This window comes from Doryrhamphus excisus, chromosome 3, assembly GCF_030265055.1.
Source record: "Doryrhamphus excisus isolate RoL2022-K1 chromosome 3, RoL_Dexc_1.0, whole genome shotgun sequence".
In the NCBI taxonomy this organism is placed as follows: Eukaryota; Metazoa; Chordata; class Actinopteri; order Syngnathiformes; family Syngnathidae; genus Doryrhamphus; species Doryrhamphus excisus.
In genome coordinates, this window is record NC_080468.1 from 28550911 (window position 1) to 28578591 (window position 27681).

At 44.4% G+C, this 27681-nt stretch overlaps 1 protein-coding gene across 9 annotated transcripts in view; it reads right to left on the reverse strand.

The window, feature by feature from the left end:
* Positions 1-27681, reverse strand: part of sdk2b (sidekick cell adhesion molecule 2b) — a 274153-nt gene that overhangs the window by 32064 nt on the left and 214408 nt on the right. For 6 of the 9 annotated variants that reach the window (XM_058067737.1, XM_058067734.1, XM_058067735.1 and 3 more), the window contains 16 exons: positions 15315-15448; positions 13805-13916; positions 13545-13735; positions 11126-11209; positions 10868-11062; positions 10078-10194; positions 7796-7963; positions 7622-7724; positions 7216-7392; positions 6396-6532; positions 3344-3491; positions 1335-1475; positions 841-1022; positions 642-757; positions 381-576; positions 207-305 (listed from right to left, as the gene is read on the reverse strand). In XM_058067737.1, the coding sequence (XP_057923720.1) occupies positions 207-305; positions 381-576; positions 642-757; positions 841-1022; positions 1335-1475; positions 3344-3491; positions 6396-6532; positions 7216-7392; positions 7622-7724; positions 7796-7963; positions 10078-10194; positions 10868-11062; positions 11126-11209; positions 13545-13735; positions 13805-13916; positions 15315-15448 (2300 nt within the window). The other 3 variants (XM_058067738.1, XM_058067741.1, XM_058067742.1) reach the window with 3 other exon arrangements.

Genomic DNA, 27681 nt, shown 5'->3' on the forward strand with positions numbered 1-27681 from the left:
GTGTGTGTGTGTTTATCCCTAAAGCAACAACATTTAATATCTTATTAAAGATGATGGCAATATTAATACTACAGATGAATATACTGTATGGGCGGTAGATGTAGTTACTGGAAGTTATGCTACGTTCATGTATGTCTGAAGGAATAAATAACATACAGTTTGTACAGACGTCATCATGGCGAGGTGCAGGAAGTATAAGGGTGTACCTGTGAGAATGCCGTTCTTCTCGCTGGGTTCGCTCCAGCTGACTTTCAGCGACGTGTCCAGGATCTCGGTGAAGCTCAGGTGGCCGACAGCACCGGGCGCTAGACACAAAGGAGCACACGCTGAGCCGCCACAAAAAGGCATTCAGAGAAGCGGCTAGAAGAATGGCGACGTACTGTCCTCGTGTGTCCTCAGCAGCTTGGGGGGGCTGCGGGGGCCGTCGCCCGGCGTGGTGAAGCACAGCGCCGAGGTGAAATAGTCGGTGAACTTCTTCAGGCCCGTCACGTACGACACGTGCACGCTGTCCTGGAAGTTGGGCGGCGTGGTCACTGTGGTGACCTCCTGGTCTTTACCCGGCCGCCAGGCCAGCAGCTGGAGGAGCAGAAGAAGGAGAAGCCGTCACACTCTGGCTGTTTGTTTGCTTGTTCTTCATTCACCTTGTAGCCCTGGTTGATGCCGTTGATGAACTGAGGGTTGGGGGCCGTCCACGTGAAACGGATGGCGGTGGAATTGACGGCCTCCGCCTGCACGTTGCCGGGGGCGATGGTCGGCACTTGGAAGGACCAGGAGAAAAAGGAGATGAAGAACCGATGGAATTCATGTTGATGTATGGCGGAGAGTAAGATCGGCCGTTACCTCCCTGTAGGGTCCACTCCGTCACTTTATGGCTGAAGGTGCCCAGGCCCGCCCCGTTGTACGCGGCCACCTCGATCTCATAGTTGGTCCAGATGATCAGGTCCTCCAGCAGCAGGTTGGTCACGTCCGGGCTGGAGATGTTCTTGATCTGGTTGTCCACGGGCAGCCCGGTCAGACGGTACCTTTAGTCAATGAAAAGGTGATGTAGGGGGTGCAGTAACACCACACGCCCTGCTAGAGGGAGACAAAGTACCAACTAAACACAACAAGATGACTGCCGCTGCTTTTTATGACAGCACTCAAGTAAAAAAAACAAAGACTCTTGCATTTTCTTCTTCAAACTTTAAGCATCCAGCTGTGAAGTGACACCGTGGGGGTGGAAGTGGGAGGGGGACTATAAAGGTTCATCGCTGCAGAAAGTTAATTGAGTGTAAAATTAGGAATTGGGCTATGATGTTGATCAAAGTTGAACCCAGAGGGCCAGGTGAGCTCACCTGACGGTGTAGCCTCTGAGGATGCCGTTCTGGTGGCTCTCCTGGGGGGGCTGCCACTGTATCATGATGGACTGGTTGGTGCGACCGCTGGCGATGACGTTCTGGGGGGGTGCGCTGGGGGGCTCCTCTGGTAGCGCCACCCTAGGAGCAACACAAAATAGAGTTGTTGAAATAATTCTTGTGGCGTATTGTATTATATTATTGTATTATATTATATTATCATTGTATTATACTTCCTTCCCCAAATGGTCCTGCTCATGAAGTCACATGGATAAGTCATTTTAAAACACATTGTAATCCATTATTACAGTGGTTCCCAAAACTTTTACAGTCAGATTCCCCTTCAGACATTTGACCTGAAGCCATGTACCCCCTACTCCTGCACACTTCAACAACATCAATTATTATGTTCATCATTATTATGTTCATCAACTTTGAAGATAATTAAATAATTCAATTAAATAATATTGGCGATAATCCATTGGTTCATTCATGTTCTAGTCATTTAGCATGGACCCGAATAAGCGGAGGAAAATGGATGGATGGACACGAGGATAACGTTTACCATGAGAACTGATAAATAGATCGGTTATCATCCTACATATCTTTTATTCCACATCCTTCCCTTTCCATGATGATATGATACTGTGTATGTGGATGATGTGATCATATGATACTGTATATCTGGATGATGATGATATGACACTGTGCATGTGGATGATGATATGATACCCTGTATGTGTATGATGATGGTATGATACTGTGTATGTGTATGATGTGAAACTGTATATGTGGATGATGAAACTGTGTATGTGGATGATATGATTCTCTATATGTGGATGATACTGTGTATGTGAATGATATGATACTGTGTATGTGTATGATGATATGATACTGTATATGTGGATAATGATGATATGATGCTGTGTATGGTGATGATATGATACTTTGTATGTCGATAATGGTATGACACTGCATGTGTGGATGATGATGATATGATACTGTGTATGGGGATGTGATGACATCGTACTGTGCATGTGGATGATGATGATATGATACTGTATATGTGGATATTGATATGATACTGTGCATGTAGATGATGATGATGATACTGTATATGGGGATGATGTGATGATATGATACTGTGCATGTGGATGATGATTATATGATACTGTATATGTGGATATTGATAAGATACTGTGTATGTGGATGATGATATGATATTGTATATGTGGATGATGATGATACTGTGTATGGGGATGATGTGATGATATGATACTGTGCATGTGGATGATGATGGTATGATACTGTATATGTGGCTATTGATAAGATACTGTGTATGTGGATGATGATATGATACTGTGTATGTTGATAATATGATACTGTGCATGTGGATGATGATGATCCTTGATACTGTATATGTGGATGATACTCTGTATGTGGAGGATATATGATACTGTGTATGTGTGTGATGATGATAATATGATACTTTGTGTATCTATGATGATGATACTGTGTATGTGTATGATGATAATGTGTATGTGGATGATATGATACAGTGTATGTGTATGATGATGATACTGTGTATGTATATGATGATGATACTGTGTATGTGTATGATGGTACTGTGTATGTGAATGATATGTTATGTGAGTGGGCGGGCTGAGGGAGGCAGGAGCAGCAACATGTCATTCACACATGTGCTCGTCGTACAAGTATGGGCGGATCCATCCGTGCTGGCTCTTGACTTTTTTGTTTTTCATATTATTAAGTATTAAAAATGTTTTTTTTTGTTTAATATTTCACTTTTATGCTATTAAATGATGGTATTTGTCCTCATAATTTGACAACATAATACATCAAAGTACCACTTTTTTTTGTTAGACTTTCCCTTCATTCTTGTCAGATGGCTGCTGCTTTTTCCTCCTTGCTGTGTTTTCTTTTACTTGTCTTGTCATAATTAGACATTGTCCAGCCCTGCCTGACAGTATTATGGGATGGCAGCTCACCGCTCCGTCTCCTTGCTGAACTGTCCCTTGCCCACGTCGTTGACGGCGCACAGTCGGAACTGGTAGGAGCGTGCCGGGATCAAACCGTTGACCTTCACCGCCGAAGAGTCGGGTTCGATGTTGGCCAGGAGGATGGCCCAGGGAGCGTCTGCAAAAAGAAAAAAGGCATTGTTGAAAATGAAAAATGCTACATTCTGTTGTGATTGGTCAAGGGTTGGCTGCAGACTCCGCCCATTCGCGGCGCTGCATAGCGACACGCCCCATATGTGCTAATGTTTATTGTATTGGATGACGCGGCGTCTTCTTTGCTCACAAAAGGAGAAGCAGTGACCGTCAGGTAGGTCTTTAGCTCCCCAGAAAAAAAAAAAACATCTTCAATTGTAGCAAACCACAGTTTCAGGCTGACATGAAAGGACTCCAGGGTCATGACACAAAGACACATCGCATGTTCTTTTTTTTCATGTAGCATTTCGGGCATTAAAATGTCTCAATGAATGTTGACCTATTATTTAGGTCTTATTTTCTCCTATGATGTCTACAATATTAAACAATATAAACAGGCGTGTAAAAGTGACTATAGAGGTGTTACTTTATGTCTCAAGGGCTCTAATCATGTTAAAATGTGTACAGTCCCTGACAAAAGTCTTGTCGCATAAGGACATAGTAACTTAAATGGCATATAACTTTATTTCTAATCAATCAATTGTTTCAATAAATGGATCATTTTAATGTCAAGGGCTTTCACATTAATAACTGGGTGAAAAATGAAATCATCAAAGAGTGTAGTGATGTTCACAGCTTGTTAAAGCCCATAACATCTGTTTTTGCAAGGACAAAAGTCTTGTCGTATCTTTAAATGATTCAACCAGTCACAGATTAGAGCTTCACCTGTGACAAATACTGTAATTAACATCTTTAATGTGTCCAAACGTCAAGTGGAGAGGATAAAAAAAGATTTGAAGAAACCGGTGATGTTCATGACAAGCCCAGGTCAGGCACACCCCGTAAAACAACTGTTCGAGAGGACCGTTTGTTGCTTCGACAGTCCAGGGCCAGCCCTTTTTCAACTGCAGCGGAGCTACATGAGAACTGGTCACCAGAAACCCCTGTATCTACTAGAACTGTTTGTCGAATTCTTTCACGCGGTGGCCTCCATGGCCGAATTAGTGCTAAGAAACCAGCATTAAACAGACGACAACAAAAAAATCGTGTTGCATTTGCCAAGGCCCACAGCTCGAGTGGTTAGCATGTTGTGGTTAACAGTCAGGAGTCAGGAATCTCCGCTTAGGCATCTCCGTGTGGAGTTTGCATGTTCTCCCCGTGCATGTGTGGCTTTTCCCCTGGTACTCCGGTTTCCTCCCACATTCCAAAAACATGTTCATTGGCCACTCCAAATTGTCCATAGGTATGAATGTGAGTGTGAATGGTTGTTTGTCTATATGTGACCTGTGATTGGCTGGCCACCAGTCCAGGGTGTACCCCGCCTCTCGCCCGAAGACAGCTGGGATAGGCTCCAGCACCCCCGCAACCCTTGTGAGGATAAGCGGTAGAAAATGAATGAATGAATGAATGATATCATTATAAGCATAAAGGGGAAATATGAACAAAAGATGTTCCATTATGGGACACAAAAAAACAACAAATAAAGTTGTCATTTTTGAAAAATTAGGTTGCAGAAAAAAAAAATTATATTCTGAGATTAAAGTCCAAATATTATGGCAATAAAGTCATATTTATGAGAAGAAAATTTACAAGGAGGAAAAAAACAGCAGAAATGGAAAAAAAGCTGGAATTTGGCAAGAAAAGTCTAAATATTAAGACAAAAATGTTCCAATAAAAAAAATAATAAACTCGTAATATTAGGAGGAAATTTTTTTTTACTTTAACTTTTAACTATTTTTAATTTTAGCATTAAAATGGTATTTAATTTGTGATATGAGAAATAAAACACAATATAGTAATATCAATAATATCATAATATCAACACTATGGCCATAAAGTCATCATATTAAGGAAATAAAGTCATTATATTATAGGAATAAAGTCATCATATTATGGGAATAAAGACATCATAAAATGGGAATAAAGTCATCATATTATGGGAATAAAGACATCATATAATGGGAATAAAGTCATCATATTAAGGGAATAAAGTCACCATATTATGAGAATAAAGTCATCTTGCTATGGGAATAAAGTCATCATATTATGAGAATAAAGTCATCATATTATGGGAATAAAGTCATGTTAGCTTCATATGGCCACACATATGGTCCATAGGTATGAATGTGAGTGTGAATGGTTGTTTGTCTATATGTGCCCTGTGATTGGCTGGCCACCAGTCCAGCGTGTACCCTGCTTCTCCCCCTCTGCAGCATGGAGGTGGTAAAGAGACTTTCCTCCTCGAACCCTCGTGGTGGTGAGGTGAGGAAGCAAGGAAGCACCCTAAAGGAAGCATTAGGTTGTGTACATATGAACCACAGGTCTGTAAAGTTGCAAATTATTCTTTCAGGGCATGACAGCGAGGTGTTCCCAAATTGGACGTACGTGACGACATGTTGAATGACTTGTTGCAATTCATCCATGCATGTGACACGTGGCGGTGGGCGCTAAAGACATGATGGAGAATATTTAAGAGCGCTGTTCTTTCAGCAACAAAGAAGATGCAAACACGCTTGATGTTTTGTGAGGCACGTCGCCCTAGCGTGTGCAGCCTGAGATGAGACGCATGTGACGGACGCCGCTAATGGCTCCTATTGATCTTAAATTCTCTTCTGCTGTGTCTTTGGGGTGACGACACACACGCAGGACATCTTGAAATCCTGACAGGCGAGGGTCTTTGCCCGCTTTTGTATTGATTGTCAGTGTTGGTAAATAAACTCCAGTTTCCAGTGGGCACGTCACTTTTGAAATGTACCATCAAACGATGATAAAGACAATTGTGTAAACCGCACCACTTTTAGCATCGTCAGCAATGTAGTCTAGCGTACCCTCAGCCAACTCAATTGGACTGAACGGGTGAGGGGTGTAAAAGTGGGCGTGGTCAACCTACTGTTCTCCGACACCTCTAGGATGTAGCGTATCAGCGGACTGTTGCCGTCAAAGGCCTTGGCCCAGGTCAGGTCGATGGCACGCTTCTCGGATACGCTCAGTGCCGCCGTGGGGTTCTCGGGGGCGTGAGGCAGCTGCCTGCAGGGGAAGAAGAGTCAAATAACGACGTGCATCAGGACGGGAAGTATTCATGCTTTAATTTAATGTCTTTTTGATTTTTTTTTACTTTATTCAGTGTATTTTGATTTATTACTAGAATTGTTTACACTAGCATGGAAGCCATTTTTATTTTTTCTTCTTTTTATTTTTATTAACATAATTTTTATTTGTATTTATTTACATTTTTGAAAACTTCTATTGAAGTGATTTTCTTTTTACTTTTATTTAAGTCATTGTTGTTTTAATTTATTTTCCTTTTTATTTCAGTCATTTTTTGGTATTTATTTTTTTATACTTTAATTGAAGTCATTTTTTTATTTTTTATTTTCATTTACTTTTTGACACAGTATTTAAGTATTTTTTATTTTGTTTGTTTATTATTTTTTACACATTATTTGTAATTTTATATTATATTATTTATATTATATACATATATATATATTATTTATATTATATTATATTTACTTAGTAGACTTTTATTATAATAATTTTTATTATACACCTTAGATTTATTTCATTTTTATTGATTTTTTAAATATTTTTTATACTTCAATAATTGTATTATTATGACAGTTTTATTTAAGTCTTTTGTTTTCATTTTGTGTTTATGTGTCTATATATGTGTGTGTATGTGTGTGTGTGTGTGTGTGTGCGAGGCCCACCTGACACGGAGGTGAGCGCTGCGTGAGTCGTTGCCGCCGACGGAGTTGACACGGCAGGTGTAGGTGCCGATGTCGCCCGACCACGTCTGGGAGATGTGGAGGGTGCCATCGGCGTCCTGCTGCAGGCGGGGGATGGCGTGCACGTTGATGGCCACGCCCTCTTTCTCCCACACGTACCTGCGAGGACATCACATTTCACCTTCACGTGTACGCCGTGGCCGTGTGTCGGGTTAACTCGTGTGTCAAATGTGGTGGATGGTGACGCACGCATGCTTGCAGCTAACGTTGATCCCTAAAGATGAAGGGGGCGGGGCTGCTAACTCTTTTCTCTGTAAACACCCCAGACGTCCTGGAAGCTCGTGTGATGAATAAAGTTTGGCGGATGTGGGAGCGCCAGACGCCTTACCTGACATTTACGCTGGGATCGTGCGTGACCCCACAGGTCAGCGCCGCCTTGGTGCCTTTGATGACGCTCTGGTCCTGCGGGGGCGTCGTGATCCGGGTACGAGCTGAGGAGGAGACGAGGAGTAAAGAGCTGAGAGAATGTTGTGGGCGAGGAAGAGGCAGAGGCGGCGCTTACCCCAGACCACGAGGTCGGCGGAGGCCTCGTCGATGCCGCGGGAGTTGCTGGCCATGCAGGTGTAGGTGCCGGCGTCTGAGATGTGCGAAGGCGAGATGAGGAGGCTGCCCGACTCCAGCAGCGTGAAGCGGGGCAGCTGGACCGAACCGCTGGCCAGGACGCGCTCGCCTGCAGTTAAAGGCAAACGTCAGCATCCATCAACACCCACAGCTGGGAGGACATCACTCATCAAGGCCCGACTAGTATCATTCAGCACTAGTGTAGCCGTGTCCATAGCGCTCTGTTGTACGGACACACGCCGCATTCTAAAAAGTCATCATTGTACAAGAATAATGTGGGAATATTTCTCTAAAGTCATAATATAACAGCAAAGTAACGAAAAAATAAAGTTGGAATCGATGGAACATTCAAGTTATAACAATGTCAAAATATGATCTGAATGATGTTATGATGTTATGTATAACTGACCTGTAAATGTAGTTACTAGAATGTTGTATTCTGGTGTTAAAGGGGACCTATGATGCTTTTTCCACTTTTCTGACCTACAAATGTCGTTAGAATGTTGTATTCTGGTGTTAAACCAAGGTTTGCGCATTTGGAGGTGAACCCTGAAAGAAGTCTGGGATGGCTCAAAACGCTCGCTTTCAGAAGGTGTGCTAAAACTGTTCCTTTGTGATGTCACAGACGACTGGACTTCCTTATATGGGCGTGGCTATAAGCCAGATAAGCTCTCTGCTCCTCTGTTTATGTTGCTAGCTCTAAAACGCTAAATATGTCTTTTATTGGAGTTTGTTGCAAGTAGCCACCCTGGAAGGAGTCCCAGAGATGCTTGGCATTCGTTGGCCCTTCTGCCTTCAATAAAGCCTTGGTTGGCTACTTTGAGGATGTAAAATACAGTAAGTATTTCACCCTTTTTACATACTAATTCCACGTGTCCATGAGAATGTACAATGTAAATAGTCATGCAAATGAAGAACAGGCATGAAAAGAGAATGGGCATGGGCTGTGTTGTATATTTGGACTAATAATAGACCATAGAGTCCAGTTCAAACAGCCATCATTCGTGTAGTGAGGGAGTAATAATGGAGGGGATGACTGTGTGTGTATATGTGTATATGTGTATATATATATATATATATATATATATATATATATATATATATATATATATATATATATATATATATATATATATATATATATATATATATATATATATATATATATATATATATATATATATATATATATATATATCATTCATTCATTCATTCATTTTCTACCGCTTTTCCTCACGAGGGTCGCGGGGGGTGCTGGAAGCCTATCCCAGCTGTCTTCGGGCGTAAGGCGGGGTACACCCTGGACTGGTGGTCAGCCAATCACAGGGCACATATAGACAAACAACCATTCACACTCACATTCATACCTATGGACAATTTGGAGTCGCCAATTAACCTAGCATGTTTTTGGAATGTGGGAGGAAACCGGAGTACCCGGAGAAAACCCACGCATGCACGGGGAGAACATGCAAACTCCACACAGAGATGCCCGAGGGTGGGATTGAACCCTGGTCTCCTAGCTGTGAGGTCTAGACCACCGTGCCGCCCATATATATATATATATGTGTATATATATATATATATATACATATATATACATACATACATATATATATATATATATATATATATATATATATATATATATATATATATATATATATATATATATATATATATATATATATATATATATATATATTCATATAGCATATATGTATGTATATACTGTATGTACATTACAGTATGTGATACATTTTCATGTATTCATTCTATTGTATTTATTTACTAAAAATGATGTATATATGAATGAATGGAACCAATGTAACTATAGGAAAGCTAATGGTGGAATAGCAACGGAGTGAGGTTCCCATGTGCAAGTAAAGTTAGCTGGTCAACATGTTCCTTCTCATATACTTCCATCTGAGAAGCCCTGAGGCTCCGCCCAGTCAGCCGTGAGTGGGAGGGTCCGGAAAGGAGGTTGACGATGGATGAGTACAGGGTAGATGCTAGCAAAGCCGGAGCGAGTAGAGGATAGAAATGGATGAAAGCGGGACAACGTTGTCCTCATTGTGATGCAAAGATGAAAGGCCCGGTGCAGGATAACGCCTGGAATCCAATCAGGCTTTAGCCGGTAAGCCGACGCAGATTCTCCGGCGTGTAAAGACAGCATCCCTTCTAATCCCGAGGTGTGTGTTTGTGTGCACGTGCGGCGAGGCCAACCTTTCTGCCAGGTGATAGCCGGTCTCGGGGCGCCGGAGGTCTCGCAGTGCAGGATGACGGACATGCCGTCTATCACGGTGCTGTCCGCCGGTCCGGCCGTGATGTTTGGAGCGATACCTGCCGGCGTTCAGAAGAAGAAGGAGAAGAGGGAGTGAGAGACCCGATGCAGCCGACACCCCCACGCCACCCAGACGGGAAAGGAAGAAAGGCAAACACCAACTCACCTGTAAATGTCACAGACACCCAATGAATGGAAAATAGAGAACGGAAGGCCGCGTATGTCTCTCAAAATCACTAAGGTTCTTCATCAACAAAATACAGTAGACGGAATATTACAAAAAATAACAAATAAAGTTGTCATTTTCAGAAAATTTGGTTTGAATTTAGTTTGAATGGTGGAGAGGCTGTACCAAGTCAATAGGGACCTGGTTTTCATACCAGGCAGTGATCTCTCCATAGAACCTGAAAGCAATGCAAAGGAGCTTGGTACTGTATATAATGACCTCCTGTCATTCCCAATAGGTTGACAATCCCATTTCGGGAGTTTCGGAACTTGCCAAAGAAAGCTCTTCCGTGTCCTCACTGATCGTTCTGAAGTAAAGGACATGTCACCAGATTGGAATTTGCTCATGGAATGCTCATGAAGCGTTTATTCTGAAATCTTGGAAGCAAATCAATAAGAGTCTTGTTGGGACACTGGGAATGCTGAGCTTTAGTTTGGGACTGGTTGGAGACGTTTAGCGTCCATCCAAGCCAAAAGTGCGATGAAGACGTTGATGTGATCACTCACTGGTGACGGCGAGGTACGTGTTGGTCTGGACCTCGCCCGCCGCGTTCCTGGCGAAGCACTGGAACATTCCGGTGTCGTCGGGGAGGAGCCCGTTGACCTGCAGGCTGCCGCCCGCCAGCACCCGGTACCTGGGCGTCTTCACAGGGTCGATGGCCACGGCGTCCTTGTACCACACCATGTCCGGCTGGGGCACCCCTGCGGAAGGCGGCTAGCGGTTAGCGTGGCGGGAACACATGCGGTGGAGTCGTGTGCGCTCACCTCGCGCTTGGCAGGGAATGTCCACCACCTTCTCCATCTCGGCCGTGATGTGTTTCTCGGGTTCTTTGATGAACTGCGGCGGCTCTGCGTGAGAGAGAACGGCATGAGAAGGTGATGTAATCCTGAATCCCGCGGCTGTAATAGATAGATACAGATTTGTCCGTCCGCGCTCCAAAGCTCTGCTGCTTCAAATAACAACCGACAGCTTTAATTGGAAGGGCACGCAGACACGGATCTTGCTTGAGGGATGCATCACTCGGGGGTTTAAGCAAAAACACAAAGTGGGAGAAAAGACGTTTGTATTCCCTGGCAGTCACCCTCAAAGCGGCGGCGGCGGGAGGACGCCATGAAAGGGAAAGTTCAGCGCACCTCGCTCTTTCCATCACACCGCAACCTTGACGCCATCAAAGGCTTCCGGCGCTGCCGACCCTGAAAGCCACTCGGCCATTGAAGCGCTTTCGTCAGGACCGCCGCCACTAAGCTTTCTCCCGCCTGTCGGCCGCTGGCCTTCGCCACTTCACAGGCCATGCTTTTGGGGGAGGTTTTGACACGGCGTGGGGCTGATAAGGAGTGAGGACGGCATCCGGTGGCAGAATATGAACAAACTAAAGAGCAGGCAAATAAACTTTGAAACCGCTGCAGTTGGCTACACCAATAGGATTCTTGCCTGAGACTGCCAGGCTCTAATAATGTTGAGAAGTGTATTTGGAAGGCCAACAACTTTTCTGTGCCTGCAATGTCTTATTTTCTCTTATTTGATCTACTATATTGTGTAATAGGAGTGCAATGGTGACTCTAGGGGTGTTATTTAATGTCTACAGGGCTCTAATAATGTTGAAAAGTAAATTAGGAAGGTCATAATCAACTTTTCTATGCCTGATATGTTTTATTTTCCCTTGTTATATCTACTATATTGGGTAATAGAAGTGAAAATGTGACTATAGGGGTGTTACTTCATGTCTAGCAGGCTCTATTAATGTTGAAAAGTGTATTTCGAAGGTCATGAACAGGTTTTGTAAGCCTGATATGTCTTATTATCTTTTATTATATCTACTAAATTGGGTAATAGGAGTGCAAACATGACTCTAGGGATGTTATTTCATGTCTAGCAGGCTCTAATAATGTTGAAGTGTATTTGGAAGGTCATAAACAACTTTTCTAAGCCTGATATGTCTTATTTTATTTTATTAAAGCTACTAAATTGGGTAATAGGAGTGCAAACATGACTCTAGGGGTGTTATTTCATGTCTAGCAGGCTCTAATAATGTTGAAGTGTATTTGGAAGGTCATAAGCAACTTTTTATGCCTGATATGTTTTATTTTCCCTTATTATATCTACTATATTAGGTCACTGGAGTGTAAAAGTGACTATAGTGACTTCATATCTAGCAGGCTCTATTAATGTTGAAAAGTGTATTTCGAAGGTCATGAACAGGTTTTGTAAGCCTGATATGTCTTATTATCTTTTATTATATCTACTAAATTGGGTAATAGGAGTGCAAACATGACTCTAGGGATGTTATTTCATGTCTAGCAGGCTCTAATAATGTTGAAAAGTGTATTTGGAAGGTCAGAAACAACTTTTCTAAGCCTGATATGTTTTACTTTCTTTAATTAAAGCTACTAAATTGGGTAATAGCAGTGCAAACATGACTCTAGGGGTGTTATTTCATGTCTAGCAGGCTCTAATAATGTTGAAAAGTGTATTTGGAAGGTCATACACAATTGTTCTATGCTTGATATGTCTTATTTTCTTTTATTATATCTACTATTTTGGGAACTAGGAGTGCCAACGTGACTCTAGGGGTGTTATTTCATGTCTAGCAGGCTCTAATAATGTTGAAAAGTGTATTTCGAAGGTCATGAACAGGTTTTCTAAGCCTGCTGTGTCTTATTTTCTTTTATTATATCTACTATATTGGGTAATAGGAGTGCAAAGGTGACTATAGGGGTGTTATTTCATGTCTACAAGGCTCCGATAATGTTGAAAAGTGTATTTGGAAGGTCATGAACAGGTTTTCTATGCCTGATATGTTTTATTTTCCCTTATTCTATCTACTATATTAGGTCATTGGAGTGTGAAAGTGACTCTAGGGGTGTTATTTCATGTCTAGCAGGCTCTAATAATGTTGAAATGTGTATATGGAAGGTCATACACAACTTTTCTATGCCTGATATGTCTTATTTGTCTCATTTATTTAAATAAATGTCTTATTTATTTATTTAAAATGTTGTTACGAGAGTCTGGCAATATGTAAGGTGCACGTCGGCCATCTTGGCCCAGATGTGCTTTAAAACAGTACCGTTCTCGCAGGACCACACAAAAAGAAAGGCATTGTTATCGTTTGAGCACTTCAGCCATCTTGGATGAGTCAGCAATAATCCTGCAGGTTTTGAGCAAAGAGACGGCGAGGCTTACCGAGGACGTGAAGGTAAGCACCGGCGCTGACCGAGGGCACGCTGCTGCTGCGGAGGATGGCCTCACACTCGTAGTAACCGGCGTCAGCCACCAGGGGGCTGAGGATGGTTAGGCGGCGGTTGAAGTCGCTCAAGCCGCCGCTCACCACAACGCCGTTCTTCCGCCAGGTGATGCTCAGCTTGATGAGAGGCCTGCGGGAAGACCAGAAGCGAGGCATCCTTTCCCGCTCTTTTCGCACCGTCGGCGAAGAAGGCGCTTACCTGGCGTTGGCCACGCACTCCATGGTGACCTCAGACGTTCCCGTGACCACGCTGGTGTTCCTGGGGGAGATGATGATGGTGGGAGCGATGGGGTCCGCCGGCCCGCCCACATCTGCACGCAGGAAGTGAAGACACACACTTTCACTGCTGTGAAACTGACAGCGTGTCATCTGTCATCACCGCGCAGTTTATTTCCGATTCCTCTGACCAAAGCTACTACCCTGATGTGTGACACTCCCCAAGAGCAATAGACATATGAAAATAGATTTTTACGTTGACGTTCTGTCCTTTTCGTCAGGGAAGAAGTCAGCGTGGTTAGCTTCCACCCGATTAGCGTGTCTTTCACTTACATTTACACTGCAATTATGCCTCCGTCTGCGTGAATTCCCAGGTTAGTGTACAATATGGCTCTCGCTCTTGGTGCCACATCTTTATTAATTATGACTCATTGGTATTATTATTGGTATTGATGCGTGTGTCCTGTCCATCATGCACGTGCTGCTGGGGGCGTGGTGTCTGAGTGCCTGCCGTGTCCTTGCGTGCCGTCTCCGTTTGGCCCGCACCGACGAGTCCCCCCCCCCCTCCGGCTGAGCGGCCGCCAAGCCAGACGGGTTTGATTCCTGTGCCTCCTTTTCCTTTCGGGAGCGACGGATGCCGGTGAATATTAAGAAGCGCTTGGCAGGAGAACAGTCTGTCTCCACTTCCTGTTTGTGAGCAATTTGGGAATAACGGCGGGATCGTAAAAAGTTGAGCGTCTCGGCCGTGGCGTGGTGCCCACATGCGAGAAGCTTCCAGATTCCTCATCCTTAGGAGTGCAGCGTTATCATTTTACTAGAATATAGCCGTACTGATGGACAAACATGGCATTTTTAGAAGTAATAGGAGAGAAAAACAGTTTCTACTTTTATCAGAAGCAAAACAAAGAATCTAGTTCATTTTGTAAAATTAGTTTGGGAAAAAGTTATTAATATGCTCATATTATATATAATATGATATATTCTGGTCATATGAATATGAGAACATTAGCATACCTGCATGTGTTGCTTTAAAAAAGATCAAACCTTCATTTGTCAGCAAATGGCCCCCGCTGGAGGAAATAGTTTGGACACCCCCGGCCTGCACGGTTTGTGACTGAGCAGCCTGAGAAGGCGTGTCCACGTACGAGCGAGTACCGTGTCTTGGACTTACACGTTTGGACTGCGTGAGCAGAAACCTTGTCTAACTGCAGGCTGCGGGAGTCCTGCCACTTGGCAGGAAAAAGAAAAAAGAAAAAGGACGCACGGTGCCCGACGATCCAGCCTGCAGCCTCCTGACATGAGCGCTTCTGGGTTGCGGGGCTGCAAATTGTCAGCTCGGCGTTCCTGTCGGAGAGTTTGAGGCTTGGCAGCCGCTGCCAACCGACCCTCCAAATGGCTCATAGGGACGCGGCGCTACCAAAGCTGTCGTTACTGTTAGGGCATAATGGCTGACTGCTGTGTGTGTGTGTGGGGGGGGGGGGGGGGGTACTCACTCTCCACGGTGAGGGTGATGGGTTGGCTGGTCTTGTTCTCTCCGTTCTTATCGTTGACCGCCTGGACGTAGTAGCGGCCGGCGTCTGGCGCCACGGTGGACAGGATGACCAACGTGTTGTCCAGCGTGATGGCACTAGGAGGACACACAAACTGGTAAGACTGGGAGGGTATTGGACTGTGTTGCACTGCCACCTGTTTGACGCTTTAATTGTGCGGTCAGAGAATGTAGGAAAGATTTGAAGACAATAATGACGCTCTTCAAGCCGGATTAGCCATGTCGATCTACAGTGTGTAAACAATGTGTCACTGCTGACTGAGCAAGGCAGCAATATTGAACCCCTCCTCCCCTCATGCGTGCATCATCCAACAGCGTAGCCACCATTCACACACACTTTTAATTGAACAAGAATGTACCATTTGTGGCTCTAGGGGGACAAACAATAGCAACAAAATGGGGGAGCGCCATATTTACATTACATTAGCTGCTTCCTGGTTCATGGGAGAAGACGTACGACTACTGGACTCCACTGTTTGTAGTCCTGGGGAACAAACACAAGCACGAGCAACCTACTTCCTGGTTCATGGAGGATGCAAGACATCCAGACTGGACCGCTATTGCTTCTGGGGCTACAAAGCAAAGCAAGAAAGTGGTGGCACCCTATTTGTACGGTGTTTTATGCTAGCAGGCTACTTGTTACTTGCTACCTGCTTCATGGAAGATGGCGTAAGATGACGAGAGACGAGAAACAACAGTATCAAAAATGGACGGAGGTCCCAAACTACTTCCTGTTTTCATGGAAGAGGATAAAAGACCACGACATTGTACTGTTATTGGGATTTTTGGGGGATTTTCTGGGGCTACAAAGAAAAGCAACAGAATTGGTGAAAAGCCCTATTGACATTTTTTGCTAGCATGCTACTTCCTGCTTCTAGTGTTAGCAGACCATTTTTGGTTCTGGGAGTACAAAAAAAAGCAAGAAAAATGGTTTATATTACGCTTTAAGCAAGCAGGCTACTTCCTGGTTCATAGAAGACAATAAACGACGGGACTGTACCATTCTGGCGGCAAGCCACAAACCTGTTGGACATGGAGGAACGTGCCAGGCTACTTCCTGTTTTCAAGGAAGAGGATGAGCGACGCCGTGACACTGTACTCTGATTGGTTGTTGGCCAACAAAGAGAGGTTAAAAAAGTGTCATTGTGTTTTATGTAGCTACTTCCTGCTTTATGGAAGGACATGTAAGACGACTGGACTGTACCATGATTGGTTCTGGAGCTACAAAACAAGCGACTCTGTTATGTTAACACTTCATGCTAGCAGCCCATTTTTTGCTTAATGAGAATGTTGCGCTAAATGAAGACGAAGGCAAACAAAGCGGCGTTGTATTCCTGTAACAACAAAAAGCTGCTATTTGTTATTTGTTTCTATGACTTACTTGTGTGCGCCATTCCATTCCTCAGAGGGGGGTAAACACAGTCAAAGACACAAATCAATAGCTGCCTCCCACCTCGCCCGGGCGCAGTGTGACATGTCTGTTTATTTTAATATAGCGGGAGCTATTTGCGCTGATAAAAAAACAAAACAACAACCAGTGATCATCGGGAAGAAAACATGACAGCTTGCGCTTCACAAGTGCTGCAATTATCGCCGCTTGTCGCGGGCGGGTGTAAAAAGTATGTCCCCTGTCGTGTTCCCGCTCCTCCACTTCTACTCGCTCCTCCCTCCTGACCTCCGTCTCATCACTGGGGTGGGGGCGGTGCTGCTTGTAAGCGTGTGTGTGTGCTGCTTATCGTGATTAGCATTTACTGCTACGGTGATTACCAACAGACCAAAGTGGACTGGAGCGCTGGAGCTCATTTGGGATTCGCTGCCCTGTCCAGGGACTGGAAGTTTCCTAAAGGGGGTTGGCGGCTGGCAGCTTATGATCCGCCGTAAATATTTAATGCTAGCTCGCTGCAGTGGCGGCGACATCCACGGACACGTTCATGAATTATGCATTTCTTCAAGAATGTGAGAGGAAAGGAAACAGCCAGAGCGCTGAACGAGTCCCAGGTGACTTCTGAAGACCTTTCGAAAAACGGCGTTGACTCGATCCGGGACTTGACTTCCGTAGCTGACATTCTTACGCAAGAACAAAACCTCAAGCTGCTGGTCGCAACAGGTCAGCGCATCTTAGTGCTGTATGATGGGATGTCACTAGAGGTCCTGGTTCTGATAAGTAGTCCTGCCAGTCCAGGAAAGATGGAATGCCACCAGGCAGGATCCAGACCTTGATTCGGTATCAAGGTCCAAGGAACCGGTGGTCGGGAATGAACTGAACATACGTAAATCTTAATGCAGTGAACGACGGAATGTCAGGATTCCGACAGGGGGCCTTGTTGCTGTGAGGCGAGCCGCCATGCTGCCCAGACCAGCGGCAGGCCCCTGGTGTGCCTACCGTGTCCTTAGTTTCCATCCTGTCAGCTTTGGAATGACAGCTAAGGACTCGGGACCAGTGCTGACTCATTCATTCATTCATTTCCTCACGAGGGTTGCGGGGGCTGCTGGAGCCTATCCCAGCTGTCTTTGGGCGAGAGGCAGGGTACACCCTGGACTGGTCGCCAGCCAATCACAGGGCACATATAGACAAAAACAACCATTCACACTCACATTCATACCTATGGACAATTTGGAGTGGCCAATTAACCTAGCATGTTTTTGGAATGTGGGAGGAAACCGGAGTACCCGGAGAAAACCCACACATGCAAACTCCACACAGAGATGGCCAAGGGTGGAATTGAACCCTGGTCTCCTAGCTGTGAGGTCTGCGCACTAACCACTCGACCGCCGTGCCGCCCGCCAGTGCTGACTGACTTCCTTAAAAGGATTGGGAAGATTTTTGTTGATGATCGGTGTTGGCTTTCTCTTTATCGGAATAGTGCTGGGATTTCACTCCAAAAAACACCAAAACAAACCAAAACAGATATGTCATCCGTATTTGATGGATTTTGTTTCGTCTTTTACATTTGCACGGTCTCTTTGTTTCCCACCCAAATGGGTTTGCAGGATTATACCCCCTCCCCAAAAGGAGTGGCGTTGGCACGATGGGCTGCTGCTGAGAAAACAACTTGGCCGACTCAGCAGCTTTTTTGGTGCAACACCAGCTCTGCCAGAAGCAAGAGACGGCACTCGCATGCAATCATGAGAGGGAGTCATTTCATTTTCTCCTCAAGGGGCGTGTTCTCAATCAGTGTCAGCTGCTCGGCCATCGTTTGGCTCTTATGATAATGTGGCTTCGATTGCCGTCGAAGGGATGGAGGTTGGATTTGACACCAGCGTTCTAATCCAGCATTGATCTCCTAAAACCCTGCCGTGAGGTTAATCCGGTACAGGCTTTCATATACATATGGACGCTCTTAATCAATGAATGAATCAGTCATGGGTTGGACTTGAGCCCTTCGTTCAGCCTGAATCTTAACTCTTGCTTCAATGTTGCTTCAAACTAAGTAAGAGCTTTTCAGTGACGGAGCTTTGCTGTTTCCGGTAGATACAGCCATCCATCCACTTTCTTCTGTTATTCGGGTCCGGGTCACGGGGTTGCAGCCTGGGGAAGGGAAGTCCAGACTTCCCAGTTCCCGGCCACCTCCTCCAGCTCCATCCAGAGGACACTAAGGCGTTCCCAAGCCAGCTGTGAGACATAATCCCCTGCCCCGGAACATTCTCCCAGCTGGGCATTCTTGGAACACCTCACCAAAGAGGTGTCTGGGAGGCATCCAGACTAGATGTCCGAGTACTGCAGAATGACTGAGCTCCTCATCCAGTCCAGCCGTCCTACGGAGGAAACTCACGTCAGCCATTTGTATCCACGATCTTGTTCTTCTGGTCAAGACCTAAGCTCATGACGCCAACAAGAAGACCCAGAGATACTTGAACACATCATTAGCGAATAGCAGCCCCCAGACCGGACCCTTCTACACCTTGGCTGCACCTGGATGTTCTGTCGATAAAAATGATGAAGAGAATCGGCAACAAAGTGCAACTTTGGTGGAGGCCGATGTTTACTGGAAAAAGGCTGGCAAAGCACACTAGACTCCTGTTCTGGTTGAAGGACTGAATGACACTTGGTAGCGTGCCACAAATCCCGTATACCCAGTGCACCCCCACAGGGGCATACAGAAAGGTTCATCGATGAGCTTGTTGTGGAAAAGCACATTTGGGATGATGGAGAATGGAGATGGCCCTCTTTCACCATCAGTGACCTCGCTGGTACTTTCCTCCATACAGTGAGCACGCTGTGGAGGATTTCTTTGGCACTCTCTCAGCCGTGAGGGTCCTCACATCATCTGTCTAGCCCGGGGTCTCCATTACCAGCCAACAAATGGCGGTGGTCATCTGATGGCCTCTGCTGGCAGAGAGCGAGGGGAAGGAGCTGGCAGGTTCAAGTGCACAAAGTCACACCACCGCCAATAGAAAGGAGGAAGACCGGAGTGCAAGCGTGTCATCTTGAGCAAACCCGCCATGAAAAAGCTCCTGTGCTCTGCATTGACAGAGCAAGGGAGGAGGAGAAATGAATGCAGCTCATGAAAACGTCCATCGCTTCTGTCGGCGAGGGCCACGAGCTTTAGATTTGTGCTTCACTGTTCTTGTGCCTCTTTCGCACAGAAAACCAATTTCAGTGAAAAAACAAATTAAATGCAGTGAATACACCTACAAGGTCAAAATGTTGGCATGTGGATGAAAAGAAAGCATTTTATGGCTACTCTTTGACGACATAATGCGGACTCCATGTAAGGCGGTACTTTGTACGGCACCCCTAAATACTTTGCAGATTCCAACGGGAGACATCCTTGCAAGGGCTTTATTATTTTGAACTTTGCACCTTAAAAGTTAGCAGGATCGTGGCAGCCCGCGTCGGTACTTTATTACCTGATGCCAATGTTATTCTCCATTTGATCACATTCATCTTTCCAACTTTGTAGCAGAGCTGAAGAAATAATTAATTCAGCTCAATGGACGGTGTAGCCTCAATCCTCGCGACCCCAAGAGTGGGTCCTGGATTACTTTTCAGTAGACTGCGGGTCTTATTACCATACTTTGATTTATGAATTACTTCTGTAGGTGGCAGCAAGGCTTAGCTGCCCCCCCGCACTATGCAAAACGGAGACTATTTTGGTGTCATCTGGAGCAAAAATTGCCAAATTATCATGGGGGGTGAACTTTAATTGACCCATAATATAAAATGTGGATTATATAAAAAAATAGGCACAAAAAGCAGCACAAACGACGAGGGAAAACATTTGCCTACTACCTAAATTGTTAATATCTGAAAAATGAAAGCAGCACAAACCCAGCGCAAAGAAACATGGCCATATTGATTTCATTTGGAAAAATCTTTGGTTGAGCCATAAAATAAACTGTAATAAGGTTCATATGAATTGCACAGTATTTGCGTTAGTGTTAACATGACTCAAGTAAGACCATTAAGATGTTGAATGCGGCAGTCGTGTCTCTTGTTGAGCCTGGACTTGACTTCATATTTCATGCTTGTGACATGATCAAGTCAAAAGTCAAGTCAAAGTCAACTTTATTGTCAAATATGCTGTACATGCTTGACATACAGCCTACAGAGAACATATTAACTCCTTATTTCTAAAATCACAAACACTTAACTTGCTGATATAGTTCATCTAAAATAATGCATCAGGCTAAAAACAACCAATTACCCAAAAATGTCATCCAATACTTCTCTACAAAAGAGGAGAAATATGATCTCAGGGAAGAACTAAATATGAAACACTTATATGCTAGGACTACGTTATGCTAGCCATAGCATTTCAGTATGTGGAATCAAACTATGGAATGGATTGAGTAAGGACCTCAAACAATGCACAACTATGAGACAATTCAAGAAACAATACAAGCAGTTGATGTTTGCTAAATACAAGGATGAAGAGTCTTGAACCAGTCATGATGTGCTATATACAGGTAAGGGCCAGAAAATTAGAATATTTTCATAAACTTGATTTATTTCAGTCATTGTGTTCAAAAGGTATAACTTTTACATTATATTTAATCATTGCACACAGACTGATGCATTTCAAATGTTTATTTCTTTAATTTTGATGATTATAGGTGGCAACAAATGAAAATCCGAAATTCCGTGGGTCAGAAAATTAGAATATTGTGAAAGGGTTCAATTTTGAAGACACCTGGTGTCCTGCAAAGGGCTTTAAATGGTCTCTCAGTCCAGTTCTGAAGCTTACACAAACATGGGGAAGACTTCAGATTTGACAGCTGTCCAAAAGGCAACCATTGACACATTGCACAAGGAGGGCAAGACTCAAAAGGTTATTGCTGAAAAGGTTGGCTGTTCTCAAACCTCTGTGTCCAAACACATTAATGGAGAGGCAAAGGGAAGGAAAAACTGTGGTAGGAAAAAGTGTACAAGCGATAGGAATCACCGCGCCCTGGTGAAGATTGTGAAAAAAAACCCATTCAAAAATGTGGGGGAGATTCACAAGGACTGGACTGCTGCAGGAGTCAGTGCTTCAAGATCCACCACCAAGAGACGCATGAAAGACATGGGTTTCAACTGCCGCATACCTCGTGTCAAGCCTCTTTTGAACAAGAAACAGCGCGAAAAGCGTCTCACCTGGGCTAAGGAAAAAAAGAGCTGGACTGCTGCTGAGTGGTCCAAAGTTATGTTTTCTGATCAAAGCAAATTTTGCATTTCCTTTGGAAATCGAGGTCCCAGAGTCTGGAGGAAGAGAGGAGAGGCACAGGATCCACGTTGCTTGAAGTCTAGTGTGAAGTTTCCACCATCAGTGATGGTTTGGGGTGCCATGTCATCTGCTGGTGTCGGTCCACTCTGTTTCCTGAGATCCAAGGTCAACGCAGCCGTCTACCAGCAAGTTTTAGAGAACTTCATGCTTCCTGCTGCTGACCTGCTTTATGGAGATGGGGATTTTACGTTCCAACAGGACTTGGCGCCTGCACACAGCGCCAAATCTACCAGTGCCTGGTTTAAGGACCATGATATTTCTGTTCTCAATTGGCCAGCCAACTCGCCTGACCTTAGCCCCATCGAAAATCTGTGGGGTATTGTTAAGAGGAAGATGCAGAATGCCAGACCCAAAAATGCAGAAGAGCTGAAGGCCACTATCAAAGCAACCTGGGCTCTCATAACACCTGAGCAGTGCCAGAAACTGATCGACTCCATGCCACGCCGCATTAATGCAGTCATTGAGGCAAAAGGAGCTCCAACCAAGTATTGAGTACTGTACATTCTCATATTTTTCACGTTCATACTTTTCAGTTGGCCAACATTTCTAAAAATCCTTTTTTTGTATTGGCCTTAGGTAATATTCTAATTTTCTGACCCACGGAATTTCGGATTTTCATTTGTTGCCACCTATAATCATCAAAATTAAAGAAATAAACATTTGAAATGCATCAGTCTGTGTGCAATGATTAAATATAATGTAAAAGTTATACCTTTTGAACACAATGACTGAAATAAATCAAGTTTATGAAAATATTCTAATTTTCTGGCCCTTACCTGTATATCACTATATTGACACGCACTATGGTACCCATTATGTCATTGGATGCTCATATCACCTCGTACTTCGATACAAGGTGCATTATTAAAAAAAAACAAAAAAAAAAAACAAAAAAAAACCCCTAAACTGTATTGTGGAAAGCAGGAAGTGAACAAATGTAACAGTTACTGATTGTAAAAGTACCAGATGGAGGGGTAGGATTTAATAAGCTTTGCTTCTTCCTACTCCTTTTGGACATGTGGAACTGTGAACTGATTATGGGATGCACTCAATTGTAATCTGATGCATGTTCAAATGAAATAAAACCATTACCATTACATGAAATTTCAGTCGTCTCGGACCCCCGGTGCAGAAAGTAAGAAATAATAAATTTACAACAGCTAAACTAAATTAAATAATTAACAGTGTGAGCACTGCTAATTATTTAATTTAGTATATAGTTTAGTTTTAATTTAGTTTATCAGCTGTCTAAGTGGAAGATCTGAAATCAGTATACGAGTATACCAAATGATAGCATACTGTATATAATAAATATACTCTACAATCACTAATGCTATTGGCTAGCGTGTATATGGGATTCTTATTTGTGGTTAATTTAGGGCCCTATGATTTCTGCGTTAACCAAATCATGAATGGAATCACAGAATTGCCAACTGAATTTTAAACCACCTGTCTCAAAATGGCAACACCGGCAAAAGTTGGCGGAATTGTTTCTTACGGCGTGTGAATGGAAGATAGCTTAGTTTAGCAGAGCATGCCAGTGAGGCTGTGTGTGTGACTCAGTATGTAAGTAAGCCAGCGTAACAATGCCTGCTGAGGAATGGAATGGCATGGCCGACTACATCTTCCTTCATGACAAACAAACTGGTATTCCGGTTGTTGGGCATTTAGTAGTTGTAGTTTTGTTGGGCATTGTGTGCAGAGGCGGACTTCCCAGTAGAAAAAAAGATAGCCAGTCTTCTCCTTACACGTTCGGACCCGCCTACCTGGGAAGGGCTTGGCTCCTCACTGGCTCCCCTTTGACGAATGAGGAATCCATAGCGGACTGACAGGAGCGGAGCATCGCATTCATCGATCAGACGCTACAGCAGATTAGTCTAAAGACCTGAACGGTGAAGGATGGTGAAGTGCGGGGGGGGGGGTTCTTCCACGAACAAGTGCAGGTCTTGGTGGCCTTGGGTGCATTACAGGAAAACAATCCATGTCCGCCTGTCCCCGTCGATGAAAGCAGGAAGCCAGCTCAGTGACTTGCTGTCAAGGGCGAAAAAAACGAGAGGTGGTTTTTCGCTCTCGGTTTTTCTTCGAGAAGCCCAGCAATTGTGGGCAAATGAGTTTGCTGAAGAAGGTTCTTATTATACAGTACATTAAGTCCCCCCCCAAATGACACAACAAATCAGCCCGACTGAACGGAAAGGAGGCTGCCAAAGGCGGCGGCTGAGGGAAGAGCGATGACGTTTGCTGGCAAATCTCCTCTCCTGACATGGCGCTGTACATCAAAACAAAAACACCCAGGCCCGGCCTGAACCCTTCTCAGGGAGGATAGACCTTGCTTGTAAAGCACGACGGCCTTAAATCAAGCACAGGAGATATTTCTTCAACTGCACGGAGAAAAATCAGAGCACAGCAAAGACCTTCCATGTCAGCTGGAGAATAGTTACACTAAGAGAGTGAGAGATGAAAAAACAACCAAAGCAATGCAGAAGAGCTTCCGGCATTCAGGTGCACCGTGCACAAGCCATCCAAGATACGTATGACTTCCCATGCATCCAAGACGCTGAAGGTTGGGATTTGGAACTTTATTCCTTCCTGGGAACAGTTTCACTGCTATTTTCTGGGACGCAAACTTTTCCTGAAAAAGCCACAAATCGCGCGGTTAAAGCCTGGTTTATATTCCCGCCTCATTCCTACCCGCTCCAAAAGCGGACCGTTTGGATGGCACACTGCATACATTGGCCAATGCTCCAATAACACGCTCTCTTTAATTGCCATGGCTCACTCGAAAGCAAGGAAGCTGCTAAGTCAAAGACAGGAAAGAGAACTTTGCACTTATGAATGGACATATCTGCACTCATTTGGCAAGAAGAGGTCCAAATATGAAAAGAAGAAGGTTTTATGGCAATACATAAATGACATAAAGCAGAAATATTGAAGACAGATGTCATTTTCATTGTCATTGTAAAAGACCATAATATTATGACAAACAACACAACATTAATACGTTGGAATTGTTGGAAAATTTGGAAAAAGTTACAAAAATAAAGTCAAAATTAAGTCAAATTTAAGACAAAAACATTTAGAAGGGTCGAGTGGTTAGCGCGGAGACCTCACAGCTAGGAAACCAGGGTTCAATTCCACCCTGGAGTTTGCATGTTCTCCCTGTGCAGGCGTGGGTTTTCTCCGGGTACTCCGGTTTCCTCCCACATTCCAAAAACATGCTAGGTTAATTGGTGACTCCAAATTGTCCATAGGTATGAATGTGAGTGTGAATGGTTGTTTGTCTATATGTGCCCTGTGATTGGCTGGCGACCAGTCCAGGGTGTACCCCGCCTCTCACTCGAAGACAGCTGGGATAGGCTCCAGCACCCCCCAGACCCTCGTGAGGAAAAAGCCGTAGAAAATGAATGAATGAATGAATGAACATTTAGAAGAAGTAGAAACACTCTGTGGCCCCCATATTGCACGGACCTGGACCTCATGAGGACTTGGAGGACAAAGGTGGTAGATTTATGAGGCAGGGAAGGAAAACTGATGAAGGCCATCTTCCCGCTCAGATATTCCACATCAAGCAGTGGAAAAGAAAGGTCAAGGTGCCGTGTATTTCCCTCACAATTCCAGAAAAAACCTCGGACCCCCGCCTCACCAATTGGACAACTAGGTAAAAGTGTGTAACAAGTAATAGATGGTTGATTCACGGGCGCTACTGTTCTCTGTGCTCTGCTACTTGAATCTGGCGTTCAGAGGCGTCCTGTACACGGCAAATAAAATGGCCTCTGTTACAGCACCACCACGCCGCCCACTTCTCCAATTATTTCCACAAGAAGAAACAACACAAAGTCACCTGCAAAACGAAAAGCACAACCGCAGCCTGAAGGCCGGCTGTGACATTTCTCAGCTCTTAAGATGGGCTGGGACCTGATTACCACCCTTCTACCCGGTCCCAATTTATGGACTGTATAGGTATATACCTTATTTTATACCTCTGCCGTCTGCTGCCGAGGTGTGATTAGGCTGAGCGTGTGGAAGGGTGGTGAGACGGCCCCCCCTGGGAGTCTGCAAATTAAAGTTATGACACCTGAGGAGTGATGGCGGTAGCCGGGGGGACGGGGAGGGGAGATGGAAAGGAAGGACGTGAAGGTGGGTTCTGGGAATGAAAGAAAAAATGCTCTCTAAACACACTCCGGATGTTAGCGCTGGATTGTAATGCTAACGTCTTTCATCGGTGGCTGCTAGAAAACCATCACAGCGAGGCTGCGTACATCATGGGTATCTAAAGTGAGGCTCGGGGGACGTTTAAGGGTGGTGGTTGTTTTTTATTGGCCCACGGCACATTCTGCAATCTTCTGTTTTAATTGTCCAACTTTTTGGTGGCCAGGGGTGGCCGCCCTCTATCGGCCAGTGAGCTGCAGAATTACGCTCCAGAATTGAAGTCCAAGTCAACAAAGTGAGAAATCTTGACCAAAGTCATCATGGCAAACTTGCACTTCCTGCAAGACGCCTATTATGGACAGCCCCTCCACATGGAAAGTTGTGTGCTGCGGTGAAATGTGTCCAAGCGGAAACGGCAGTTAGGCTGAAGTAATTAATGTTCTGCACCACAGAGCAGAGCTTGTCAAAATTGTGCCCCGGCCGTGGGGGTGGCCACCTTGCTCTACCACTGGAGATGAGCAGCTTTTTCTCGCAGTACTTTGTTCTTATAAAATTGCTGCTGATTTTGTTGTTGGTTTTTCGTTGTTGTTCAGTGCTATTTTTAGAATGTGCTGCAAGCCAATAATATGATTTTATTGTCATATTTATGGGACTTTTTTTCCCATTGGAACACAACTTTTTTGTCGTCAAATTACAGCATTTACATCAATTACAGCATACTGGACAGCGTTGTTGTTGTTTTTCTTTTCATTTCCCAATATTCTCCTTGTAATTATTTCTCCATGCAGCACTTTTAGTTCCTTGTGTGCGGGGCCGTGTCCGCCTACGGATGACGTGTGGCATGTGTGCCCTCGGCAACCATCGACGCCATGGTGCCGTTAGCCTCAGCCCCTCCCCGCTTCGGCTGTCCAATGAGGGTGGCGAGTAAGCGTGTGCACTGCATTTTTAACATGTGTTAAACATGTTTTCTCCTCTCTGGGATGCCGAGGAGACAGAGGAGGGGGTCGGCGTCTGAAGGCTGCGGATGCGGCTGGAGGGGCGGACCAGAGGCGGACCAAAAGTGGTTGGATTGGGGGTCAGCCATAAGCCATGCCAATAAACATGGAGAAATACACTTCATTGATGTGATCTGTATTGGTATCATAGATGACTAGGATCAGTATCACCAGCATAAAACCCTTAAATGTTCTTATTCTTATGATATTATTCTCATAAAATTGGGAGCTTTTGATGAAATTACTACTTTTTTCCTCTAATATTTTGACTTATTCTTGTAAAATTGCTGCTGCTTTTTCAATTTTGGATGTTTTTCAATGATAATAATGCTACTAAAAACAACGCCAGAGGCTGCAAAGGGCCCCCGGGCTGCACTTTGGACACCCCTGTACCAAAGCAGAGCAGAGGTGCGGACATACAGTCCAAACTGGGAGACATTTCTCAGTATGTGTTGACGCCCGC